At 41.0% G+C, this 21,954-nt stretch overlaps 1 protein-coding gene across 1 annotated transcript in view; it reads left to right on the plus strand.

The window, feature by feature from the left end:
* Positions 1-21,954, plus strand: part of SMCHD1 (structural maintenance of chromosomes flexible hinge domain containing 1) — a 181,109-nt gene that overhangs the window by 30,982 nt on the left and 128,173 nt on the right. Inside the window, exons 8-13 of the mRNA XM_063453045.1 lie at positions 7,946-8,109; positions 8,245-8,338; positions 9,151-9,358; positions 15,417-15,540; positions 17,155-17,338; positions 20,183-20,380. Of these exons, the coding sequence (XP_063309115.1) occupies positions 7,946-8,109; positions 8,245-8,338; positions 9,151-9,358; positions 15,417-15,540; positions 17,155-17,338; positions 20,183-20,380 (972 nt within the window). The remainder of the gene's footprint in view (positions 1-7,945; positions 8,110-8,244; positions 8,339-9,150; positions 9,359-15,416; positions 15,541-17,154; positions 17,339-20,182; positions 20,381-21,954) is intronic.

The raw sequence follows: 21,954 nt of genomic DNA on the forward strand, positions 1-21,954 counted from the left end.
TGCCTATTGTTGAGTTTGTGACCTGAGGTAGCAGGGAAGGGGAGATTAGGAACATGTCGATTCTAGAGTATGAGGTGTGGGGATGCGAGTAAAATGAGAAGTCCAGGGTGTTGGGGTGTTGTAGTCTCCATACGTCATGGAGGTTTGTGTGGAGTGCGAAGTTTGAGAGCAACTTATCCAATCTTGTGGGATGGGGGGCGGGCCTTATCGTATGGGGTGTGGGGCGTTGTCGGTCAATCTCTGGGGCCATAGTCGCATTGAAGTCCCCGCCTACGACCAGGTGGTGGGAGCTGAACAATTTTAGATGTGCTTTGAGGGTCGACCAGAAGGATGGGTCAGGAGTATTAGGGGCGTAAATGGAGGTCACGTATTTTTGGGTCCCTAGATGGCCCACTATTGTGAGGTATCTGCCCTGGGGGTCCGGGATAGTGCGCGTGAAGTGGATTGGACAGGATTTGTGGATCAGTATGGCCACTCCGTTGTGTTTACCGTGGTAGGAATTAGCTAGATGGCATGTGGTGTAGTGTTTGTTGCGTAAAGGGAAGGGTCTGGAGTCAACGTAATGTGTTTCTTGGAGGAGGATCAATTCCGCTCGTGAGCGGGTCGCCCATCTCAAGAGCCGGTGTCTTTTAGCTGGGTTGTTGAGGCCCTTGGAGTTGAGTGATATGCACGAGACTGACCTAGGCATCTCAGGTGTTGGGGGTATGGGGGTTTGGAGTGGTCCCCGAGAGGAAAAGTGGGTTAGTCGCGAGGGGGGGGGGGGTTGTGGGGCAAAGGAAGGGGCAGGGGAGGGGTTGACGTCTCGGGTGGGTGTGGGGAGTCGGGTTTGTAGAGTCTTATGGGTTACCTGCCAGGTGGTGTTGTTTGGGGGGGTGTTAGTGTAGCCTGAGGGGTGGGGGACGTAGGTATGTTGTGCCCTATCGTGGGCGTTCGTGTGAATCTGGGGGGAGAGGAGGAAGGTTTTCATACTCATGGTACACTCACGGTTGAGGGTTTCTTAGGATAGTGGTCTTAGGTGGAGCCGAGAGTGGCCCCTCTGTAGAGTCACAAGTAGGAAATAGAAGTCAGTTGGCATCCGGGGTGGATGTCTCGATATGGGGTTGATTGTCCGTGAGGAGCGTCGTTGAAGTGGGGATCAGTCCCGTATCGAGTACAATGTATTCACCTTCTGGGGATGAAGTGCTAGTCCGGACTAGAACAAAAGCATGCAAAAGCATAATTTAACAGCAATTAACAACATTGAACAATTAGGAGTTGTAGGTTGCATTTACCCGCAGTAGTGTGTATAGATATTGTTCAGACGTAGGGGCGGTGAGGGTAGGAGTTAGGGAGTTCTGCGTCAATGAGGCTTCGTATGGGAGTCACCCGGTCTCTTTGAGCCCAGTCCGTGTAGGAGTGTTATGAGAGCAGTCCTTTCCCTTGGGTAGGTATAGAGTGATACTCTTGAGGTCGTGGCTGTGTAACCCCGGTGGATCAGGAGGACTATTAGTATCAGGGGAGTAGGGTCCGTCAGGTTGTGATGGTTGGACGGGTGAGGACGCTATATTGAGCCCTAGACCAGATTCGTCCATCTAGATTAGCATCTGCCCTGCGGGTGGGCCAGAAGTACCTGAACAGGGTGATCTCTAGGGGTGTTCCCCAGTGTCTGCTGCCCTCCCCCCGAGAGCTGTTACCTATTCTGGGGCTTGTCCTGGGTGTCCCAATACTATATCCCTGTTCCTTGGCTAGGTGTGAGTCGGGTTGGGAGCCGTTGGAAGTGAGGGTGTCTACAGGGAGTAGCTGTGTCCCACTCTCCTAGATAGAGGTACGCTTAGGGACGTATTTTTTGCCCCTCCCTCCCCCTACTCCTATGCTATATTTTCCCTGCTTTTTCACGTGTTATCGTGGTTTTGTTTAATCTTTTATTTTCATAGTTTTTTTATTTTTATATATTTATTATTTTTTTTTTTTTTTTTTTTATTATTAATATATATATATATGGTTCTCTCTTCCCCCCCCCCCTCCCTTTTATAGTGCTATGATGAAGTTATACTGCTAGTGGAGTGGTTAGGGTCTGATATTGGAACTTAAGTGTATGCTACCGGTTCTTCTATGCTGCACCGTGGTCCTGGGCGCTGAGGGTATTCCTCATTTAGGTAAAGGAGGGTCTTGGGCAGGTGGTAGTATGCTCCTGTCCTTATCATTAGGCCTAAGTTGTGCGTGTGGGGGGACAGTGAGGCCAGAGGTGGAAAGAGGTCGACCCAGGGTATGTGTTGGGGGGATAGATCAGAAGGTGCTCACAGGGAAGCGTGAATATACATCCCAAGTAGCCTAGGGATTTTGCAGAATTGTCAGGGATCATGCCGGTCCGGCCAGTCCCGTTCCCAAGTCCCTGTGGTCCCCGTCCCCCCCCCCAAGATTTCTCGGCATACTTGCTGTTTCTGGTCAGAGTCCATGGGAGAGTCGTCCCTTGTCCTAGGCACAGTAGGTGAGCCGTCTGGGCCCGGCATGGTATTTTTGCCTGGGCAGCGGTGTAGTGAATGAGGGTGCGCTTCTCAGCTGGGTCCGCTTGCGGCAGTCAGGGTCAGACCCTTCCGCAGGAGTAAAGTTCGATGCAGGTGGGTTGTCTTGGTCTTGGTGTTCGGAGGAGGTGTCTGTTGTGTAGCAGGGTGTCTGATGAGACGTGCAGGGTCGTGGTGAGTGGCATCTTGGTGCGGGTAATGCTGGGGTCAGGGAAGTGTTGCGGTTACCAGTCCTGCGATGCGTGGCCGGCCTCCGGTTCCTGCGGTTGTGGTCTTTTCTTTCTGGATGGACGCGGAGAGCGGGGTCTAGTATCCGGGCGGGCGTCGGTCTCTCGACTGAGGGCGGGGGTTTGTTGCAGTAGTTGGACCCCCAGCGAGTCGGCAAAGGGCCCCATCTCTGTTGGATGCAGGAGTATATGAGATTGCTCGTCCTTTCTAACAATCAGTTTGAAGGGGTGGCCCCATATGTATTTCAGCCCCTGTTGTTGGAGGGCCATGGTGAGGGGTTTGAGGTCTCTCCTCTTCTTCGTTAGCGGAGAGAGGTCCTGGAAGAAGGTAAGCGTAATGCCTTTGAATTTGGGCTGTTTGTGTCTGGCTGCCTGGGTCAATTTTTCCTTTGCCGTGAAGTGGTGGAGGCGGGTGATGATGTCCCTCGGGATGGCTTGGTTCAGATTGGGCGGTTTCAAGGCCCGGTGGGCCCTATCTATTTCCAGGTCACTTGGTGTAAGGTCTGGGGCCATCTCTTGAAATATGGCTTTGAGTGTGGGCAGTAGCTGCTCCTGGGTGACCGTCTCAGGTAGGCCGCGGATTCGGAGATTGTTTCTCTGCGACCTATTATTAAGGTCTTCCATGCCGTCCTCTAGGGCTGCGATTTTTGCCATGAAAATAGGCGATGTCCTGGGCATGTTCCTGTGTGGTAGACGCAATTCTTGTAATGCGGCTCTCTGCCTGGTCCGTCCTGGAGGCAAGGGTGGGCATTTCAGTTTTGAGGCCCTCTAGCTGCTTGGTGATTTCTGCGGCCATGTGAGTTTTGATGTCGGCGGTTGCCTCGCGCAGCATGCCTCGTAGAACCCCGATTGTGAGTGGGGCTGTTGGGTCCAGTGAGGGGATGGCATCCTCAGGCCCAGAGTCATCCTCTTCAGTCGGTTGGGAATCTGTAGGCCTCTGTGAGGTGGTCAGTGTGCGGAAGAGTGTTGCCACCGATGGGGTTTGATCTCTTTTCTTTTTCCCGCCGCCCATTGTTCTGGAGGTCGGGCAGGGTGAGTGGTACCGTTCAATGTTGGTTTGGGATGGTTGTGACTAGCGGGGGTTTCGATGTTAGTGGATTATCGTGCTGTGGGGAGAGAGAGCTCAGGAATCAGGCGTCCATCTTCCTTCGCGGTCAGGCTCCGCCCCCAACTTTTTTTTTTTATGCACCTTGCTTTCAATGAAAATGCAGTGTTTACTTTACAGCCTAGCGATAACTTCACTGGCCACTCCTCAGATGTCTGTTAGAGATCCTTCCTGGGTCATGGCTGCCTAAAATGCATCCAAACATTCAGTGTCTACACCCTCTGCCTGCAGACACTGAGATTTTCTCATAGAGATTCATTGATTCAATTCATCTCAATAAGGAGATGCTGCTTGGCCAGGGCTGTGTTTGAATTGTGCTGGTTCTGCCCCTGATCTGCCTCTTTGTCAGTCTCAGCCAATTCTATGGGGAAACGTGATTGATGTCAGCAGGCAGTTCTAAACAAAACAGGCACAAATCATGCAGCTGCAGACTTGAATAAAAATAAGATTTAATATATTTAGGGAGGCATGAGGGGACCAGGGTGGCTAGATGGTGGTTTTAACCCTATAGGGTCAGGAATACATGTTTGTGTTCCTGACCCTATATTGCTCCTTTAAGATTTACCTCCACTGGAAGTAAGGGGCCTAACCCAACCCATGAATAACAGCCCTATACCATTATCCCTCCTCACCAAGCTTTACAGTTGGCACAATGCAGTCAGGCAGGTTCCCATTAGACTGACAAACAGAGATCGTGATTCCTCAATCCACAGAATACGTCTCCACTTCTCCAGAGTCATGTGCCGGTATGGTTTACACCTCTGGATCGGATGCTTGGCATTGTACTTGGTGATGAGAGGCTTGTACTTCTGCTTCGTGGCCGGGTTGCTGCTGTTCTTAAATGCTTCCACTTTCCAATGATACTTACAGTAGACTGTGGAATATCTAACAGGGATAAAAGCTCTTAAACTGACTTGTTGCAAAGGTGGCATCCTATCTGAGTATCACGCTTCAATTCAGTGAGCTCTTCAGAATTACCTATTTTTTCACAAATGTTAGTAAATGTAGATTGCATGGCTTTATTTTATGCACCTGTGGCAATAGGTCTGATTGAAACACAAATGCGGCAAATCATCCAACTGCAAACAGGGCCATTCTGATTGAACATCCTTACATTGTTCACAGTATTTAACAATGTATTATTCAAACCAGGCTCTAAGATTTAATGCAGGCTGAAATCTGCTGGATCTTGACTGGGATTGTTAAATTTCAGACCTGGATGCTTAATACCCCGACCCCAAATTTAAGCACTAGTGCAGCACCAGCAGCCACCAAATAGTAAGACCATGGCGGCGTGAGGCTTAACTACATTAAAACTGTGAAATAAAGACTAAAAAAAGCTATATTACTATAAAGTTTTGCTGCAGGAGCTGCAGACAGCGACTGCTCACTGTAACTAAAAAGTAGCAACTGGCCAGCCTATGGGGATGGGGCCTGCAAAATGATGAGGATGACCTGGTCCCTCTTTCCACTATGTTCTCAGCTGTAATCATCTAGTAAGGATTTAAAATGAAATAATGGGTAATAAACTGATCACTGTCCATGCCCTTGGATCCACTGAGGTCAGCGGCTAGAGTATATTAACATAATAACCCTGTGAGCAGCGGTGCAGGGGCTATTTAACAAATAGGGGGGGTGGAGGGCGGCAATTGTCCACCCCCTCAAACTCGGGCCAATCCCCCTCCTCCACACACCTGGTGGCTTTGGGTCCTAGAGCTCCTAGGAACTCCATAAGAATTTGCCCTACCTACCCACCCCTCTCACCCCTATAATAGTAAAATGGAGCCATAAAGCTAAACCACGCAGGAGAGACAGTATAACAACAAAAAAAGTCCAGAAAAAAAAAATGCATGTCAAAAAAGCTATACATTGATTTGCATGTCAATGAGAGAAATTAAGGAAAATGTATCCATACTTACCGTAATTTTCTTTTCCTGGCTAATATTCATGGCAGCAAATAACCAATGGGTTAGCTCCTCCCACTAGCCAATAGGACAGGAAAAAACTTTAACAATGAAATGGGCAGGTATATAAAGATCCCTGCAAGCCCCAGTTCCTCAGTCAGGCAACAAGCATGTCCCCAAAGTTGGAGGGAAGATTAAAAGAATATCCAGGAAAAGAAAATTATATATTCTGAGTCCAGGTTATCCCATGTTGCACTACAGAAATACTAAGCCCTGTAGTCTGTAGGGGTTTCCATCTACACAGAGGTGGGCTACATGTTACCTGGAGCTTCCTGGGCAGGGAGGCTGACCTTCACAGGGTGAAGACTACATCAATAGTCAGGTGAGCAAAAAAGAAAAAAATAACAGATCAAACTGTCTGTCCTTTGGCTAAGAGGACAGAAAAAAAAAGACTGAGGAACTGGGGCTGACAGTGATCCTTATATACCTGCCACTTAATTGTTTAGTTTTTTTCCTGTCCTATTGGCTAGGGTGAGGAGCTAACCCATTGGTTAAATGCTGCCATGATTAGCCAGGAAAAGTATTTGACCTCTTCCACTTTTTACTTGGTGGCAAAACCCTTGTTGGCAATCATAGCTCAGACATTTCTTGTAGTTGGCCACCAGGTTTGCCCACATCTCAGGAGGGATTTTGTCCCACTCCTCTTTGCAGATCCTCTCCAACTCATTAAGGTTTCGAGGCTGACGTTTGGCAACTTGAACCTTCAGCACCCTCCACAGATTTTATATGGGATTAAGGTCTGGAGACTTGCTAGACCACTCCAGGACCTTAATGTGCTTCTTTGTCTCCTTGGCTGTGTGCTTTGGGTCATTGTCATGCTGGAATACCCATCCACGACCCATTTTTAATGGAAGAAGATTCTCATCAAAGATTTGATGGTACATGGCCCCGTCCATCTTCCCTTTGATGCGGGGCAGTTGTCTTGTCATACACCCCCCCAAATCATAATGTTTACACCTCCATGTTTTACGGTGGGGATGGTGTTTTGGGGGTCATAGGCAGCATTACTCCTCCTCCAAACACGGCGCGCTGAGTTGATGCCAAAGAGCTCGACTTTGGTCTCATCTGACCATAAGACTTTCACCCAGTTCTCCTCTGAATCATTCAGATGTTCATTGGCATACTTCTGAGGGGCATGTACATGTGCTTTGAGCAGTGGGAACTTGTGGGCGCTGAAGGATCTCAGTCTTTCACGGCGTAGTGTTGTTTTCTTGATGACTATGATCCCAGCTGCCTTGAGATCATTAACAAGACCCTCCCGTGTAGTTCTAGGCTGATTCCTCACGGTTCTCATGATCATTGAAACTCCACGAGGTGAGGTCTTGCATAGAGCACCAGACCGAGAGAGACTGACAGTTATTTTGTGTTTCTTCTATTTGCAAATAATCACACAAACGGTTGTCACCTTCTCACCGAGCTGCTTGGCAATGGTCTTGTAGCCCATTCCAGTCTTGTGTAAGTCCCTGACCTCTTTGGACAGCTCTTTGGTCTTGGCCATGGTGGAGAGTTTGGAATCTGATTGATTCTGTGGACAGGTGTCTTTTATACAAGTAACGAGCTGAGATTAGGAGCACTCCCTTAACCCCTTAAGGACCAAACTTCTGGAATAAAAGGGAATCATGACATGTCAGACATGTCATGTGTCCTTAAGGGGTTAAAGAGAGTGCTCCTAATTTCAGCTAGTTATCTGTATAAAATACCTGGTAGCCATAAATCTTGCTGAGTGATGGGGGATCATATATTTCTTTCACTCATTGACATGCAAATCAATTCATGACTTTTTTTACATGAGTTTTTCTCTATTTTTTTATTTTTGTTATTCTGTCTCTCACTGTTAAAATACACCTACTATTGAAATTATAGACTGATAATTTCCGGTCAGAGGACAAACATTCAAAATCAGCAGGGGATCAAATACTTTTTTTTCCCCCTCATTGTACATATTCTTTGCATAGGGTTCAGATCCAAAAGCTCTAATTTTAAACCAGACACCATATTCTTCCAACCGCGTGACAAAGATTACAAAGGAATTAATGTTCGTAAATATAATTTCCATTCCGATCAGAATCCGTCCATTTTCACTGAATTTTGGTCATTTGAGATAAACACAGTGTTTAGTGAATAACCCTGTATATATTCTTTTTGTAGCCAGCTGATTCCTCTCATGTCTCCGAAGATGAACGCTATCTTCACAATTTTATTCTGGAAGAAAAAGGAAAAGATAGTTTTACAGCAGTGATTGTTACCGGCGTACAGCCTGTGCATATACAGTTTTTGAAGAATTTTTTTCATTTATGGACAAGACAGTTAGCGTAAGTGGAATTTAACTTTGCTTTGTGTACCAAGGCAATGTCAAGTTTGTTGTCAGTTTTTTAAATCATTATTTTAAAAAATTATTTTATTTTCACTGGCTGAGTTTCAAAGTGTGATTTATGCTGTTGTTTCAGGCATATTTATCATTATTATATCCATGGGCCAAAGGGAAATGATTTCAAGTGGAATAAAGGCATTGCAAGGCCAGCTGGCAAAATTGACATTGAGGTAAATATGTTCTCTTAATGCACAACTAATTGACAGAAAGATCATCCTGTTCAATATCAATGTTGTTTTTGTTACCAGTGCAAAAATAACGGAGTCTAATTCTGTATATGGTACTATCAGCATTGAATGTTAACATTATTTGTCGCTACAGTGGCAAATCCTACTGCAGCCTTCAAATGTATCATTGTTCAATAGTGGCTTTGAAAGCTATGTCCTATCTAGATTCATTTGACTGAAAACTGTATGTAACTTGAAAAATAGATCCAGCTAAAGAGCATATTATGGATTTTTTTTTGCAATTCGGTCTTCGTTCATTCATTTAGTTTATTACATGGTTCCCAATAGTGTCACCTTCCAGCCCCCCAACTATATGAGAAACCTATAGTGTTCTCACCCCAGTCTCCACTCATTGCCAGTGGTGTGGGCCTCAAGTAATTAATACCTGTAAAAGAAAACATTAATACTTACTTTTGGATATCATTTTTTCTTCGTCAATCTTCTTTTCAGGTCCAATAAAGGACAAATAAAAAGCCTTGGCGTGTGTTAAACGAAAAAAAAAGATGCTGGGAAAAAAAAAAATCCTGACAATAAGAAATAATCAAATAATCCATCTTTACCCAGCGAGGGCTCAGTGCAGACTTAGCTTTGCAGAGTGGGCAAAAACTTAATAAAGCCTTACCACGCTGAGCAATTTGACCCAGAGCGCTCTGATTGATTGGCTTAAGAGTTTCTGCTATGTTGTTCAGCTTTAACACATTAAAATCAAAATGCATTTTTTTCCTTAGTGTTTTAACTGATTGTTATATTTACAGATTTTTATGTTTGAAAAAGGAAAGTCACCCAGAATTGTTAATCTGAGAGAGATCAAAAGTGACATGCAAACACTGTATATCAACAGTGCATCTGAAAGCTTTGAGTTTAAAGCAGTTGTTGGTGGAGATGGAGTAGTCGAGGGAATCATACGATACCATCCATTCTTGTATGACAGTGAAACCTATCCTGAAGATCCATACTTTTCAAGTAAGTCATGGATGTTTTATGGTTTGTTTTCATTTTGCTAGTGGACTTTGATCTGTTTATTTTGACAAGCTCGTATTAGAAAATCAGAGGGCATATAATATATATGTTGGCATATTAGGATGTTTTAACCCCTTAAGGACCAGACTGTTTTGGCCATGTTGTACGTTAAGGACCAAGGCTGTTTTAACACTTTTTTGAGGTGTTATACATAGAATTAAATTATATGTATGTATATATATATATATATATATATATATATATATATATATATATCTCCTTAACGACCATGGACGTACTGAATATGTCAGACAAAAAACGGTCGTTAAGGACCGCAGGCGTACTTAGTATGTCCGTGGCAAATAGGAGCCTTGGACCGGCGATCCGGCCACCCCTGCCCTCCAGGGTCATGTGATCACCATGATCACATCGCCGCAATAGGACTCTAGGAGTTGCCAGCAGAGGGACTGTCTGAGCTGTCAGGTAGTCCCCCAGGCTGCTAAAAAGTAAAAAAAAAAAAAAAAAGTTATACATATATTATATATATGTATAATACATTAAAAAATATTTAAAGCAAATGTAATATCAGGAAGTATTACTTTACTGAGAGGGTAGTGGATGCATGGAATAGCCTTCCAGCTGAAGTGGTAGAGGTTAACACAGTAAAGGAGTTTAAGCATGCATAAGGGCTAGCTAGAAGATAAGGCTAGGGACTAATACTAGAATACTAGAATCCTGGCACGTTCCAATTACACATACAGGAAAACATCAGCCAAATACATGGTTCTGGTTTCCATTTTTCCACTTTGTAGAAAGCAACATAGATTTGCACACTGCTCCTCACTCAGGAAGCTTTGTGGGCGCAGACATCCTTTGGGGTACCTGTTAGGATTAATAACAAAATAAGGAATCTATATAATTACTCGCCAACAGCTGGATATTTAACATACTTGCCTCTTTCAGTACAATGATTTGGTAATGTCAACCATCCTGGGATGATGAAAATATTTTACAATGATTTTCTATGCTGAAACACAGGAATGCATTCTATATTTGCTCTTTTAAAGGGACACTATCGTCACAAAAACAATTTTAAAGGATCACTATAGGGTCAGGAACACAAACATGTATTCCTGACCCTATAGTGTTAAAACCACAATCTAGCCCCCCTGGGCCCCTCATGCCTCCATAAATATAGCAAAATCTTACTGTATTCAAGCCAAAAACTGTAGATCTGCATGCTGTTTGCCTCAGAAAAAAACAAGCAGTCTGTTGACATCATCAGAAGTGGTAGCCTGATCCAATCACAATGCTTACCCATAGGATTGGCTGAGACTGACAAAGAGGCAGATCAGGAGCAGAGACAGCATGATTCAAACACAGCCCTTGCCAATCAGCATCTCCTCCTAGAGATGAATTGAATCAATAAATCTCTCTATGGGGAAAGTTCAGTGTCTGCATGCAGAGGGAGGAGATACTGAATGTTTGGATGCATTTTAGGCAGCCATGACCCAGGAGGAAGCTCTAACAGCTATTTAAGGAGTGGCCAGTGAAGTTATCACTAGGCTTTAATGTAAACACTGCATTTTCTCTGAAAAGACCGTGTTTACAGCAAAAAGCCTGAAGGTAATGATTCCACTCACCAGAACAATTTCAATTAGCTGTAGTTGCTCTGGTGACTATAGTGTCCCTTTAACTTAATGATGTAGTTGTATTGTATAGATCATGTTCTTGCAGTCTCACTGCTCAATTCCTACCTATTTAGGAGTTAAATCACTTTGTTTAGGCAACCCTTGTCACACCAATCTGCAAGTGACATGCACAACCTTATAAAAAAAATTCCTGTAAAGTGAGATCTAATGTTAAACTCCCTGAATTATTTAAAATGTATTTTCTCCTGCACTGTCAATGGCTTGCTAGACATTGCAGGAGACTCCTGTCTGTGATTAAAGTTCAATTTACAGATCAGGAGATGAAAACTTCTAAAGTAAGTTAACCTCTATTTGGAAATGAAACTATTTTTCGTGCAGGCTGTGAGAGTCACAGCCAGGGGAAGTGTGGCTAGTTGAGCAGTGAGACTTCAGAGGCATGATCTATACACACAAATGACTTCAATAAGCTAAAGTTTTTTTGTGACTATAGTGTCACTTTAAGATGGTAGCTGTTCATGTAATTAGAATTTTAAATGTTTATATAGGCCACTTACAACCCAGGAAACAAGAAATGCCCACACACATATAGATCTTCTCTTTACTAACCCCCCACCCATCAGATCTGTTTTTGCTACCTTTGGAGAAGTTAGACATAATATGGATCTCTAAAGTTGAGAATCCAAGTAGAAGCATATCATCTAGGAACTTGCCTTTCTACCTGTCCAAAATTGTGTCTGACAGTTTTGTTTTATTACAGGAAATAATACTAAACACGTATCTGTTTCCCCTGACACATTTTTTGTAATAACAAGGATGACTTTATTTTTAGGTAGTGACTTATTAATACCGCTGCAATCCCCCTTATTTATTTATTTTATTTTATTGGAGTTATAAAGAATACAAATATAAAGTGGGAACAAAAAGACAAATATATACATTTTAAAAATGAAACCATAAAATTATGGTGTCATAATATTTTACAGTTGTAATCAAATTATTCAACCCCCCATTGAAAATCAGGTTTATTGTCAAAGTTTACAGACTTTCAGCTGTTTGCAATGAACACATTTAACAAAAGCAAAATTGAAATAGCTCAACTCTGTGAGGAAGCTGAAGCTTTGGCGTCATTTGACCTTCCAACAAGACAGTGATTCTAATCATACCTCAAATTCCACTGCAGAAGTAGTCCTTGAAAATTCTGCCCTTGAGTAAAGGGCTACGATTCCTCAGTAAGCTGTTGTCTGGTTATGCATCTCTTTTGCCTCAAGTCATAACAGCAAAAGGGTGCTCTACTAAGTTCTAAAAATGCTTGCCATGAAGGGGTGGAATAATTTTGAGACTGGAGAAGTCGTTATAAGTTGCATTTTCAGTTGTATTTGGGGAATTTACTTTATTCGTTGTGTTGAGCTATTTCAATTGCTTTTGTTTGATTTGTTCATTGCAAGCAGCTGAAAGTCTGTAATTTTTGACAATAAACCTGATTTCCAATGGGGGTTAAATAATTAACCCCTTAACGCCGTTACGGCGTTCTATGCCGTCGCGGCTTTAAAGGGCTTTAAAGCCGTTGCGGCGGCATAGAACGCCGTAACGGCTTGCAGCCCAGGAGGTCCGGCGGTACTCACCTCCGCCGCGATCCTCTTCTGGGGGGCTGCCTCAGAGCCCAGGCAGCCCCCCCCACGGCAAATCAGGCCCCCGGGGGCCATGTGATCGCTCTCAAAGAGCAATCACATGGCCCCCTATAGCTGGCTGTGGATCTGCCAGCAGGGGGGCTGTCTGAAATATCAGACAGTCCCCCTGCTGGTGGGAAGAATTAAAAAAAATAATTAGACATGTGTAAAATTAAAATAAATGCACTTTTATATATATAATATATGTATATATATATATTATATATATAATATATATACATATTATTATATATGTAACGTCATGCGTAATGTATTTTAATAGTAATATTAGTATATATATTAGTATTAAAATACACTTAGAGTGACGTTACATATATATAATATGTATATATATTATATATATAATAGATATATACACATATATTATATATATATACATATAATTACAATAATAAATAAAAAAAATTATTAAATAAATAAATAAAATATTGAAACAAAATTTAAAATAAATTATATATTCATATGTAATTTTATTCTAACTGTATTTTGTTATTAAAAAATATATATTGGTAACAAAATACACTTAGAATGACATTCTATATATATCTATCTATATATAAAATACAAATAACCGCAAATATATATAGAGAGATAAATACATATAATTACATAATAGATTACATTAGTATACACGTAGAATTTAAATACCTATAAATGCATATATATTAAAATTCTACGTGTATATTTAAGTAATCTTTTAACATAATTATGTCATTTGATTAATTAAAATTTGATTGACATGCCTGACAACACAGGGAGAAAGTGCAGAGAATTTAATTCGCAAGCACTATATTTGACCCTGTAACTCTCCAAGACATCATAAAACCTGTACATAGGGGGTACTGTTTTACTCAGGAGACTTCGCTGAACTCAAATATTACTGTTTAAAACTGGTAAATTATATTACAACGATGATATTTTAAGTAAAAGTGAAATTTTTTGCATTTTTTACAAACAAACGGCACTTTTATGGACTATATTATTGTTGTAATATGTTTTAAAACACTAATATTTGTGTTTAGTGAAGTCTCCCGAGAATAACAGTACCCCCCATGTACAGGTTTTATGGTGTTTTGGAAAGTTAGAGAGTCACATATAAGGCTTGCATTTCATTTTTTTCACATTGAAATTTGCCAGATTAGTTATGTTGCCTTTGAGACGGTGTGGTAGCCCAGGAATGAGAATTACCCCCATGATGGCATACCATTTGCAAAAGTAGACAACCCAAGGTATTGCAAATGGGGTATGTCCAGTCATTTTTAGTAGCCACTTAGTCACAAACACTGGCCAAATATTAGTTTTTTGCTTTTTTCACACAAAAACAAATATGAACGCTAACTTTGGCCAGTGTTTGTGACTAAGTGGCTACTAACAAAGACTAAACATACCCCACGTTCAATACCTTGGGTTGTCTACTTTTTCACATGGTATGCCATTATGGGGGTAATTCTCATTCCTGGGCTACCACACCGTCTCAAAGGTAAGATTACTAATCTGGCAAATTTCAATTTAAAAATGGAACGTTCTATATTTGACCCTGTAACTTTCCAAAACACCATAAAACCTGTTAATGGGGGGTACTGTTGTACTCGTGAGACATCGCTGATTACAAATATGTGCATTTTTTTGCAGTAAAACCTAACAGTATTATGACATTTACAGCTAAAATGTGAGGCGGAACTACAAATTTTTAAAAAAATTTAACATTTCTCACAGTTTTTTTTAATTGTATTCATAATAAATTAGTTTTCATATATAAATATTTGATAGGGAATGAAAGCCCTGTTTCTCCTGAACAAAATGATATATAATACGTGTGGGTGCATTTAATATGAAAGATGGGAACTACGGGTGAACAGACATATAGCGCAAATACCAGTTTTTGTTTACGTTTTGTTTTGATCAGAACGTGCACTATTGACTCCGTCCTGAAGGGGTTAACATGATGTATGCACGATAGCAGTTTGAAAAGTAAACAATAACATCTCTAGGCGTTGTAATTTTCTTTTGGTTTCGGTAGCCTCTGGAATCTCTGTAGTCGATGTTGACCAACTATTGAAGAGAACATGTCCATTAAGTAGACTTCAAGTTGCTGATTTGTGACACTTTCAGGAATTCCTCTTATTCTTAGGTTCTTTCGGCTAGATCTGTCTTCCAGATCTGATTCTTTGGTTTCTAAATATTGTATTTTAGATTTTAATTTGAGATTTTCTCATTGAATTTCTACTAGGTCATTCTGTATTTTTAGCAGTAAGTCGACTTGTTTTAAAAAATTCTGGCCTAAATTGACCACTTCATTTTTCAGCTTAATTGTGTTTGAGACCAACTTCTTTTTAATTAATAATTTTCTATAGGTTTTCCATCATTGTCGATAAGGAGTCTTGAGAGAATGTTATATGAACATTATAGTGTTAGGAATACAGACTTGTATTCCTGAAATTATAACTCTAAATAACTGTTTAGTCAACTGCCCCCCCTTACCTCCAGTGAGAAAGGTAAGTTTACCTTTTCCCACGCTCTGCCCACTTAGCTGAGATTATGAAACATGTTATTGTGTGGTCTGATTTTATTTATACAAATATTGCCTACCATACATAAAGGAATGAAAGAGGATTTGGCAATCCCAATATTAAGAAATTAATTGGGACCAATACATTTTTGTGGATTTTATTAAAAAATACCTCTTGGATTGCTTTGATATTCTTTTGTCCTATTTCTTAGGTGGTGAAGACATTGATGACTTAGATGAAGACTGCATCATTATTGAAAAGGAGGCTCGAGGGAAGAGACCAATATTTGAATGCTTTTGGAATGGGAGACTGATTCCTTATACTACCATTGAAGAGTAAGCATTGTACCCTACACAACTTGTGTCTTTTGGCAAAAACACAGATGTGTTGAAGCATTAAAGCGGCACGGTCATGCCGAACCTACCGTTCCCTAATCGCTTCCTCTTCTTTCCCTCTTTTAGGATCTGTTCTTTTTATCCTTTCTGCTAGTTTTCTTTAACACATAAGACAAAGTAGGGACTACTTTCTCTTGTGTATTTTTCCTGTGCCTGACCCGCTCTGACCCACTTCCTGTGGGTCAGAGAAATTTTCCCACAATAGTCACCCTTTCCTCCGTAATCTCGCGATGCCTGCTTTCACAATTCCCGTACGTCCTGTCATTTACACAGAACGCTGGCGAAACTACCGAATTTCGTCCTAACAGAATGAGATCAGTTTGTTCATTCATGTTAAGACGACATTCAGTACTTTTAGGTCCGTTCGAAATTTCGTTTGAATAAATGAAGAATCTTGCAGCCACTTGGTAGATAGCTCCCTAATTCCCAAGGTATCAGGGAGCTATCTACCAAAAGGATGAAAGACCAAGATTGGTCTGTCAGCCAACTTTACTAATACTAAGCACCCACCCGTGCCCCTTGACCTCCACCTATGAGCAGCAGGTCGAGCCATTTGTTGGGGTGGGGGTGGGGGGGGGGAGGAGTTCGCAACAGTCAGCAGCCATAGCTACTCACTGTTTAGTAGACATGCCCCAACTAGCAGCATAGCGAGTAGGAGCATTAGGGAGATTTTAATCTCCCTTATGCTAATATGGGGGTCATATTGACCCCATAGAGTGAGGGAGGACATGGGTGGGAGGGGCTTAGGAAGTGGCGGGGAGCACTACTCTCTGCCGCTTCTTCTTTAACATATTACAAGAAAGGAGCTGCGAGCCAATAGCTCCCTCCTTGTAATAACCTAAACGAACGAACACCGATATTCTGTGTTTGTTCGTCTGAAATTTCTATTCATTCTTTTGTACAAATGAATTGATGAAATTCCCGTCTGAATTTCAGATAATAGCGAATGCCCAAGTGTTTAACTGGGCATGCACTGGCATTTCACAGTGCTTTCTAGTGTGGGCAGATGACGTGTCCCACAGGGCCTTCATCTTCCCACACAAAGATGGCGGCACCCAGGACTTGGGTCTGGGCACTAATGAAGATAAAAAAATAGGTAATATGAGGGGACAAGGGGCAATTAGGGGTGCCTAGGGGGACAACTAGAAGTAGTGGAGTTGGGAGGGGGGTTAAACAAAAAAAAAACTGGATTGTTTTCAATCTTCATGTAACCTCTTGCTGCTATAATTCTTGAATCATATGTTGGTTGATGCATTATTTGACTAGCAATTTTATTAACTAAGATTTTTACTAAGATTTTATTGCTTATTATCTAATCATGGACCGTTGGTGGTGATGTTGACCATTGTGGTATGACCATAACAGATGCCAAGAAGGCAAAAGCATTCATTAGTTGGTTTAACAAGCCTGTGAAATGTATTGTAAGTGACTTTATTTACATTAGAATTCATTCATTATTTCTGACTTCATTGGTTTTATCAATTCTCTGATAAACATTAACATTATTTATTATGGTTTTATGAACTGATCTCATGATGTATTCTATCTTATTAGCTTTGATTGGTGTGCTCCCCCAAAGAAGAGAGCAGTTGTTCCTGCAGAGTGCTATAACAGAATTTCCGGGGTTCTCTTTACAAATGACAAATTTGAAGTTAGCACCAATAAGCTGACTTTTTTGGATTTGAGTTTAAAACTAAAAGATAAAAACACACTTTTTACCAGAATAATAAATGGACAGGTAAGCATTTTTCACTGGTGCATACACATTTGTTCTGTGTATGCGTTCATAAGCAGGGACACTAAGAAAATGAAGAATTTGTTATTTTTAATCTTGTTTTGTGATATGTACAATTTTATAATGTAAAAAAAGATCTAGGCTTTGAGCTCATTTTGAATCTAAATTTTGCATATATCATGGCTGCCAATCCTGCGTCCCCCCAGATCTTGCTGAAATACAACTCCCATGATTCCCTGGCTACCTGTTTCATTGAAAAAATCATGAGCTTTGTAGTTCAGCAACATCTGGGGGTGGGAGGGGCTGCAGGTTGGACAGGCCTGGCATAGCTCTTACCTGCTTCTACTCTGCCAGGAAGTCTTGTTTGCAAATCTGGGAAGATTATGTTACTTGGTTGAAGATGCGGTTCCCTGCTATTCTCCATTATGAATGTACAAAGAGATTAGTTATGTCTCTCTTCGTGCAACATACTTATAAAACACGGGGTATTGAACAAGACGATGCATCACTTTCGTATCTCTGTTGGCTTTGCATAATTATTTAATTGTTGTTTTATAACACTTTCTGTGCTACTTAATTATTTATAAAATATTTTACCAGGAAAGATACATTGAGAATTCTCTCGTTTTCAAGTATGTCCTGGGTCCACAATCATTGCATTGTTACATTAGGGTACAATAAAATACAAAAACAATATTAATACACCATAAATACAAAATTTAACATAGAACAGGTAGGAAATATATAATCAACCATGAGTGGTGGTGTTGTTCCATTCAGTGATCAGTTGAAGATTGGAATCACTGAAAATTATCCTCATGTATTAGAGAATGTCTCTCCACTTGCAGGGCCACAAACCTTTTTTTTTTTTTAAATGTGACTGTAAGCAAACAGAGGTTACGCAATTGCCAAGTTGGTAGACAAATATAGCCAAGTTGATCAGAAAAACATATATATATATAATATATAATATATAAAACATATACATAATTTTAATACAAGTCTACTTGTTTTCTGCAAATTTTTTCTACGATATTGTACCTTTATACAACTGCAAAATTGTAATGGGCTCCACGTAGAAGATGTTGATAGGTTAAAGATATATATATATATATATATATATATATATATATATATATATATATATATATATATATATATATATATATATATATATATATATATATATATATATATATATTATACTTCTGTTAAAGCGGCACTGTCATGCCGAATTTACCTTTTCCCGATCTCTTGCTCTTTCAGGATCTGTGTTTCTGTTTTTTTCTTATCTGATTTTTTTTTTTTTTTTTTAAACATAAAACAAAGTAAGGACTACTTTATTTTATGTTTGTTTGTTTTTTCCTATGCTTGACATTCTTTGACCAATGGAGGAGCTTAAGTACTCTTCATTTTCTGTGATCAAATACATTTTCCCACAATAGTCATCTCTCTCCTGTGTTCACATGTTGCTTTATTCGCCGTTGAATGTCCTGGCGAATTCATTAACTTTCACATAACAGAATGTGAATGTGTACAGTTTGTCCATTTGTGTTAGGATGAAATTCTGTACTTTTTGTTCAGTTTGGACATAATACCTCCCCCCCTGCCTCCATGCATGAGCAGAGGGTGGGTGCCCCCATATGACAATTGGGGGGGACTTAAATGTAAAAATAAAAATAACATAAATACCTATCAAACTCACCCTAAAAATAGTGAGGCGGGAGCAATAAAACTACCTGTAAATAAAAAATACAACCTACCATTAGATGTCTTCTTTTTTGTAAAACCTGTTTTTTAAGCCCCACAAAAGGCCAAATTAAAATCCATAAAGCCCGTTGAAAAAAGACCAGAGCGCCAAAAAAAAAAACCCCACCGGGAAAAAATAATATTCACAACCCTAACAAAGAATCCATCTTCACCTATCAAGGGCTCTGAGCAGACTGACTTCCGCAGGACGTGAAGAGACCTAAAAAAAAACATTCCTACCCTCTGCAATTTGACTCCGCGCTCTCTGAATAAGAGTGCTCTGACAGATAAATTTTGAGCTTTACCTGATTGGTTATTTTCAAGGCCGCTCATGGGTGGGGAGACAGAAGGCTTCACCTCCTTTGTCACTTAGGGCTCCCAACCGCCGCTCATGGGTGGAGGCCTGGGGGGGGGAATATTAGGTCCAGCCCGCTTTTGTCACTTAAGACCCCACCTGACATTAATGGGTAGGGACTGGGGGTTTCGTGGAATAGCCCCCACTCACAGGCCACGGAGGGGGCTTGTACTCTATGTGCCCCCAGTTAATTATTTTAGTAGATAATGCGAGTAGGGGCATTTTGGAGATTTTAAACTCCCTTATGTTAATATGGGAGTCATGTTGACCTCCATAGAGGAAGGGGGTACATGATGGTTAGGAAGTGGTGGGAAGGACAGCTCCCCGACACTTCTAATTTTACATAATACAAGGAGGGAGCTGCGACTCAGTAGCTCCTTCCTTGTATTAACTGAACAAACTAATACCTAAATTAGTTTAGTTGAAATTTCTATTCATTCATCTTTCTGACTAATGAACGAATAACCCTAATTCTCGTCTGAATTTTGGATGATAGAGAATGACCTAGTGTTTAACTGGGCATGTGCGGAAATTTCACAGCGCTGACTTGGGTCTGGGGATGAAAAAAATGCCTAGGGCATTTGAGAGTGACTAAGAGGACAATACAATGTAGTGGAGTTGGGAGGGGGTTTAAAAAGAAAACTGATGCAGCCATAACAGTGCCGCTTTAATATGTAAAAAATATAAAACACTATCATGCATTTATTTTTATGTCTTAAATTTGTTTTGTTTTTCTTTAACAGGAACAGAGAGTGAAAATTGACAGGGACTTTGCAGCTTGGGTTAAAGATTGTCATGCAAAGTACGACAAACAAATAAAGTATATTGGTTTCAAAGGTACCATTACTCGTACTGACATTGCTTCAAAACGCATGCAAAGTCCATGGGCTACCTATACATCAATAGAATGGGATGGAAAGAGATACAAACCGGGGCAACTGGTGAGAAACATTACTTTCTTTTTTTTACATGAGCAAGAGAACCCACAATATGTTAGAAACAATTGTAGATTATGCTAGCGTCTTCTACCTATAATCTTAATTTTAGTAAAGACTGGAGGCAAATATTTTGCTTTGAACTCTCTTTACTGGACTCCAGCAGCTTAGATCAACCATAAAACTAGCAACCAATCAGAAAAGTGATAACATGTTATATATGGCCTGGACAGCCATATCACTTCCTTGAGGTGAACTAACAAATATACAGAAACAATACGGAATAAATAAGATCAACTGGACATGTCCTGTGTGATTTCTATACATTTGAAAGTGTAACTATAGATAACTTGCAACTTACCGTATATACTCGAGTATAAGCCGACCCGAATATAAGCCGAGGCCCCTAATTTTACCCAAAAAAACTGGGAAAACGTATTGACTCGAGTATAAGACTAGGGTGAGAAATGCAGCAGCTACTGGTAAATTTCTAAATAAAATTAGATCCTAAAAAAAATATATTAATTGAATATTTATTTACAGTGTGTGTATAATGAATACAGTGTGTGTATAATGAATGCAGTGTGAGTGTGTGAGTGTATGAGTGCAGCGTGTGTGAGTGTATGAGTGCAGCGTGTGTGAGTGTATGAGTGCAGCGTGTGTGTGTGTATGAGTGCAGCGTGTGTGTGTGTATGAGTGCAGCGTGTGTGTGTGTATGAGTGCAGCGTGTGTGTGTGTATGAGTGCAGCGTGTGTGTGTGTGTATGAGTGCAGCGTGTGTGTGTGTGTGTGTGCAGCGTGTGTGTGTGTGTGTGTGTGTGTGTGAGAGAGTTGCAGAGCCTTGGTGGGGGGTGGGCAATTTTTTATTTTTATTATTTTAATTTTATTATTTATTATTATTTTTTTATTTAATTTAGTTATTATTATTTTTGTATTATTATTTATTATTTAATTATTATTTTTTTATTATTACTAATTATTTTTTTTTCGTCCCCCCTCCCTGCTTGATAAATGGCAGGGAGGGGGGGCTCTCCTTCCCTGGTGGTCCAGTGGCATTGGCAGTTCAGTGGGGGGGAGAGGGGGGCTGGCAGAGCTGTAACTTACCTGTCCTGCAGCTCCTGTCAGCTCTCTCCTCCTCCGCGCCGTCCGTGCAGCTCCCTCTGTCAGCTCCCAGTGTAAGTCTCGCGAGAGCACTGGGAGCTGACCGAGGTGCTGAACGGACGGCGCGGAGGAGGAGGAAGCTGACAGGAGCTGCAGGACAGGTAAGTTACAGCTCTGCCAGCCCCCCTTCTCCCCCAGTCTGTATTATGGCAATGCAAATTGCCATAATACAGACAATTGACTCGAGTATAAGCCGAGTTGGGGTTTTTCAGCACAAAAAATGTGCTGAAAAACTCGGCTTATACTCGAGTATATACGGTACATATGTGAGGTTCATATTCAGAGAAACAGAAATGTGAAAGAAATCTGAAATTACATAATGCCAGCATAACAAACGTTCTATAATAACATAAAACCAAACTAATTATGCAAACTAAACACAAACTAGACTCGGACCAAAACTCGCTAATCACCCACATA

The sequence above is a fragment of the Pelobates fuscus genome, chromosome 4, assembly GCF_036172605.1.
Source record: "Pelobates fuscus isolate aPelFus1 chromosome 4, aPelFus1.pri, whole genome shotgun sequence".
In the NCBI taxonomy this organism is placed as follows: Eukaryota; Metazoa; Chordata; class Amphibia; order Anura; family Pelobatidae; genus Pelobates; species Pelobates fuscus.